General features: G+C 37.2%; 1 protein-coding gene across 1 annotated transcript in view; it reads left to right on the forward strand.

The window, feature by feature from the left end:
• The first annotated feature begins 5,331 nt into the window (after nt 1-5,331).
• The window catches only part of LOC108682616 (DNA N6-methyl adenine demethylase), an 18,833-nt gene continuing 17,702 nt past the window's right edge, over nt 5,332-6,462 (forward strand). Inside the window, exon 1 of the mRNA XM_018171814.2 lies at nt 5,332-5,536. Within this exon, the coding sequence (XP_018027303.1) occupies nt 5,495-5,536 (42 nt within the window). The 5' untranslated portion in view covers nt 5,332-5,494. The remainder of the gene's footprint in view (nt 5,537-6,462) is intronic.

The raw sequence follows: 6,462 nt of genomic DNA on the forward strand, positions 1-6,462 counted from the left end.
GGTTTTGGAGTTCTTTAACATTTAACATAGGCGGAAATTACCGGCAGTACACTTAAATAGCTAGTCTGAACACGCAACGCTTTAGTAACCCGGCTTCAGTCGTGTGGGATGGTTCTTGTGCAGCCGTTCGGACCATCCTTGACAGAAATTGAACTCCAGTATCGTCTAGTCTTGCCTCCTTGCAACCTTGAATGTCTATTTCGAGGCTTGTGGGACTTTTACCCACAAAATTAGAATTTCGAAAAAATTAATCACCAATCGATAGATCTGGTCTTTACGCATTGACTGATATGCGTTTCGATGTTGTAGCTTGCAAATCCTAGGAGGAGATAGTATTCTACGGTAGGTACCCCCTTTCTGGCCGTTTTCTAGGAATTTCACGTTTTCTTTCATTTTTTTTGAAAAAATGACACAAACAAAAAAGTCTTAGTTTTCCGTTTTACACTTGTGTACCAAGTTTCAAACTGATCCGTCATAAATAAAAAAGTTTTTCTGGGACCCAGACGCTTCACTTATTGATGAACATGCCTCGTACGTTGTGAGCCAGAGGTTGACTTCGCACTGCAACAGGCTTCTCCTTCTACATGGGAAAGTGAAAGCTATTATTTCAACTCTAAAATACGCGTAATGTGAAATGAGTTTTGAGGATAAGTTATTGCATTCATGATTTCTAAAGCTATACGTAGATCATTTGCAGAGGTGATTAGCAGCGCGCTACATGTAGCGGCCGCTACTAGTGGCCGCTACATTTTCAGTTGCGGTAGCGGTAGCGGCGCTACATTTAAGCAATTGTAGCGGTAGCGGTAGCGCCCGCTATATTTTTAAGTAGCGATACGAGGTTTTGCCGCTATAGCGCTACCGCTACATTTATAGATGAAGCCTTTAGATTCTACTTAATAGTATTAAATATTATTTAAAAACCAGCATGATACATACATAATATAAATTACAGAATATAACTGTACGAAAGATTTCGGTGTAATGTTGTCAACCTCAGCCTGTTATGTCAACATGTTAGTTGTTACCAGAGGTGAACAGTAGCGCTCGCTCTACATGTAGCGGTAGCGGCGCTACATTTAAGCAATTGTAGCGGTAGCGCCCGCTACATTTAGGGAATGTAGCGGTAGCGGCCGCTACATTTCAATTAAGTAGCGATGCCCAGCTATGATCATTTGTTACAATTACAATTTAACATGTAATTTACTGCTGATAATCTTGCAACATCTTTCGAACTTTATTTTTCTACTTATTCAAACACGTTCTTCCATTTTTAATGCAACAGATATTAAAAAAACGAGCTCATACATGGAAAAAAAACTTTATTTGCAATCTATGAAAACTGCATAAAGCACATGAATGCGCAATTCGTCACGTACCGAACGAAATTTTGCTGTGAATAAACCAGAAGCTGTTTTTCTGGGCTGCGTTGCTATCTGCAGAGTGTATTTATAACCGCGCCACTGAAGCTATTTATTCGAGCGATTAAAATACACTAAGAATAATTAAGCGAAGTCGTAGAAAGTCTGGCGAACGCCTATTAGAAGCGACACACATAGCGGCATGGGCGGCTCAACTGCTACGATATAATTAGGAGAGTTTTCATCTGGCGCGAGCCCCTGATGGTCCAGGTTGGCACGTGATCTGGAATGCGATGAGATGCCAGGCTCCCAATCCAGAGAAATTTCGCCGGCTCGTTTCAGTAATCGCAAGCTGGAGAGTACGCATTGACTTTCTGGACAAATGAACTTTCTGCAAAGTATGCTTTGACTCTCAGGACAAATGAACTTATTTTCTGGTCCGTATTCTTCACGCTCCATCATTCTCTGGGTATCTGTTGATATAGGTCTTGCAGTGATTTAGAATGGAATTGAAGGATTTTAAAAAAAGTAGGAATTTCAAGATTATTATAAAGCAATCGTTAGGATAAAATATTTTATGAAAAACATTCGCGGATAGAAATAGAGCAATGTTTAAGTCATGAGGTATGAGTCTGATAAAGGAAGCATTGCGGTTGCTGTTCCTGGACTTCATCGCAGCATCCATCTTCATGATGTAAAAAGTCCAATTTCTGACAAATTAATGTATATACAAAAATCCTGTGATTTATTGTGAGGTATTATGCATTCATTTTTGTGTGCAAATATTGTTTTATCCAGTATGCAATTTACGTAACGTTTATAGCCCTACAATGTCCGCATAACGAATATGTATAAAGGGCTGTAGAACATGAAGGCAGTTTTCCCAACAGCTGCCGAGGCGTCGCCATCTCATTAAGAAAACGTCGGTCGCCTGATTAAGTCAGCCAGAAGCATTTCAGATTAATCCAATTTGGTTTGACATTCGAATTACCATGAGCCGCGTTCAGGAATTTTGCCATTTAACAATAAATTCAACGTCGAAACTCGAAATTAAATCTTGGCGCTGAACAACCCGCTAGAGAGATCGGGTTAATGAGGTATAGCTCGCATTAATTTGTAACAATTAATGAAGACTTCCTTGTTTGAAAAATAAATTCATAAACTGTCGTTCTTTTTTTTATGGAATATTTGCACGAAATTTAATTTTAAAATTACTTCTAGAACTTTAATTCTGAAAGTGGTCGTAAATACGATGTGAAAAAGAATACTTCTTGTTAGTTATCGTTTTAATTATCGAACTAGTATCGCGCGCAGTTTCTAAACATAAACACTTTATTAATCTCTTTATTCCTGCATCGCAATTACTGTCCCCTTTGGTACTTGAAGTACAGACACGTGCAGAATAGATGACGAGAGCTCTTCAGCTTTGGGCGGCGGTCCTGCGAAATTTGTGGAACTTATAGTGCATAGAGTACCAGCGCTGCCACTGCGAGTTTCCTTTTTAAATGCTAGACCACTTCAGGATGTGATAAAACAGAATGTTATTTCCTGATTACGTGCCACCAGTTTATTTTTTCTAAAGCAATCCAGAAACATTTTAATTTGTATTTTTTAGAGAAATGTTTCTTTGTATGATTTAAAAGTTATTTTAAATAACACACCATCTAACAACTTAAAAACATTTTAATAAATATAGAAAACTATTGATGTCATGACACGAATAGCTACGAATAAATATAGTAAGCTATTGAAATCTAAATAGTTCCGCTAATGAAAAGTTACAGACTTTCATTTAAATTCAATCAAATTTAGACTGCTTATATGTACTTACGACTGTATAATGTATTATAAATAATTTCAAATCATTGACTATCTCTTTGTGATTCGATGGAAATTTATGGAATAAAACACGGCCTCGTTCTAAATGTGAATAAGCTTAAAGAAAAGCCTAAAAAATTAATCATGCCACTAGATCATGCCACGGGACGTACGTGATGTCGTTTGTTGCTCGACCGCAGCCCCGCCTCGTGGGGACATCGGCAATTATGAAGATGAATTCGCTGCTGCCTTTGCTGGTCCACCCGAAAAGTGGCTGGGAACTTGCAGAGGCTGCTATCTATTTGGCAAGCCCAGGGACCAATCCTCGTGATTGGGCTGTCCTACCCAAGTAGTGTCTCTGACAACCGTCAACTTGAAGCGCTAGATCTAATGTATATCTTCATAAAAGCAAGTTTTTCAGTATTACATAAATGCAACATCAGGTCAATTTCTTGCCCAACATTAGTTCGTTTGATATAGAACAATGAATTTAACGGACCAAATGAGACGAATGAATTGGCAGGTTAGTGGCCAAAATTATTCACTAAGGAGTGAATAAGTGATTGAGAAAGTGATGAATAAGTGATTAAAAAGTGATTCTTCAATAAAAAATTGAAATTTTTAAAGAATACCCTTCATAATTGCATCACTTTTTATTAGGAGCACATCTTGGTTTAACATTAAAAAAAGTTTCTCAATTGACTAAACGTACTAAAGTTCCCAAAATGTAATACCTATCAAAAATCCGGCAGGACACACCCGGGGTAAGTTTTTCCTGTAGCCGTCAAAAAGAAAAGAGAAATTTATCCAAAGATTAAATAAAATACATGTGATACATAGGACAACTATCAAAATACGGATGTATGTATGATGATTGACGTCCTAACTTGACTTCTTGCGTGGTGAGACATGAATGTGAATTGACGTACATACAGAGAGAATGAGCCGAGAGAAAATGACTACTTCATGTGTGAATGTGGTGAACTATGATGAACTTGCTGCAATGTGGTGCCTTTGAGAGAAATGCGGGTGATGTGATGTGTGATGCGGGAGATGATGGTTCGATGTGTTAGAGAGGAGCGAAGGGTAGCAATGATTTCTGTTGGTTGATGACAACAGACGTAGCTGTGAATCAATTTAGACATGAAAAAAATATATATTTAGTGTTTTTATAGAATAAGAAAAAAGCGGAAACGGTAGACGCGACGGCAGTTTAAAAAAACGCAAAATAGTAATAAGTACCAATTGCCCACCCAGACTGAGCCTTAGTATTGAAGACATCTTTAAATTATTCATAAATTTGTCGAGTAGATAATAAGTTGCACTTTAATGTCTTTAAAAACCAAAGTGTATTTCTAATTAAGAATTTTCTATTGATTTGCTCGCATCGGCTAATTTAACTATTGATGCGATTTGAAAGTTCGAATAGTAGGTATCCAAAGTAGGTATCACTTACAAAGTTTCGAATACACATTATCATTTTTCTAACTTGTATTAATAGTTGCTGGAACAGACAAGCAACCATACAAATGACCGACCTAGGAGCCATCACACCACTAACCCTAAATTCTGATCATTTCAACATGCGACACGTAACTTTTCAGGGTGCTCAATCCGAAAACACCACTAAATTTAATGCTAGAACTGTCAATTTTTTAACTGGTGCATCAATATTTGTTATGTCTTACATGGTTGTTCAGCTGTCGCGACATTCTCTACTCAAGTTTTATTTCCAAAGATACAAGATTCCTTTTTATATGAGTTCCATGCACAGTAATTTCACGTTTTTCCTCAAGCTACCTTCTTGTTGAATTTTTGATATATCACTTTGGCATATCTATTAGCAAATAGCATTCATGAATCGTGCTTAGCAGTTTCTAAATTCGAAATGAATCAAAATGGCAGGCTGGTCACAAAATTCATATACAGGAATGAATTTGAACCAAATTCTGACTCAAATTCTTCAATTAGTGTTTAAAATTTATACTAATTGTTGAAGTAAATGGATGGAAGATCAGATATACTGCTTACTGAAAAGTAAAATTAAATTAAATTTCACCCTTTCAAGTATAAACGGCAGTCACATCGTAGCAGGCGAAAGGGTGCTCCTACTGACAGCGTGCATTCCTCGGTGACTTATATTGGTCGCACATTGACCATGGATCCTCATTACTCTAGTGACGTCAGTCTAATGCGGTATAGTTACAACTTACACCAGTTCTGTAGTTGTAGTACCTAGTGCCCCTGTAAGGCTGTATCTGTATGTGTTACGGGCATCAATACTAGAATTTCTAGAAATCCATATGCCCTGGCACTAAATGTCGTCCTGTTTAGACGCTGCGCAGAAAGCTGCTGCTGAGGTAATGTACAAACTACGAATGAACTATACGGACATAATTTTGATTGATTAACCGTTAACGTAGTTTATGAACTTATGAGTCGGTTTGAATCTTGATTTGATGAATTACGGTTTCGGTTCTGAACTTCTGAGGTTACGGCAAATTTGTTCTGCTCAGTTTAACAGTTTACACTTTACAAGTTCACATTAGGCAATAGGCTTAGCCGCTTAGCTTAGGCAATGTGTGCATTGGCTATTGTTGTTAGCCTGTTAGTGTTAGCTAAGGTCATTTACTCATTTAACGATTTATCACAGTGACATAGGTCATAGGCCTAGCTAGTGTCTAGTGACAGATCAGGCTATCCAACTATGAACTATTAGATTTAGCTAATTAGAATTGTTAGGCTACAAACTTAAAATTGTAGTAGGCTACCGCTACACGTCATTGACGTCAATAAAGTGACGTCATTATCAAATAAAACAAGATTACATTTTTGCAGTTTAGGACCTGATTGTTCTTATTAGCTGCCTGAATATCTACCTATGTCTTGAAATGAAATGCATGATATAGGGATTAAAAAATGTAGGTAGGTAAACAATTTTTTGGATGTATTTTTCAATAGACACTGACAAAAATATATAGCTATTTTCTGAATTTTGAGAAAAAAGTAGACAAGTACCGTAAAATGGGATTACTTTGACTGGTGGGGTAACTTTGACCACTTTTTGTTTTTTAACAAAAACCCCCAAAACTCAAAAACAATTTGACATAGAAAAATTTTGTCAATGGCCATCAATTTCAAAGGCCTAGGGTAAATGCGGTATATTCCGACATCGTAGGTAATTCCGTCACTTCTCTAGTTTTTCCTTTATATTAAGCTTTGTTTTAGTTCCATGCGTTCATTGATGGTTGAAATGGTGACGTCATACATTTGCGTGTCGAAATAC

This window comes from Hyalella azteca, unplaced genomic scaffold (genome assembly GCF_000764305.2).
Source record: "Hyalella azteca isolate HAZT.00-mixed unplaced genomic scaffold, Hazt_2.0.2 contig3210, whole genome shotgun sequence".
In the NCBI taxonomy this organism is placed as follows: Eukaryota; Metazoa; Arthropoda; class Malacostraca; order Amphipoda; family Hyalellidae; genus Hyalella; species Hyalella azteca.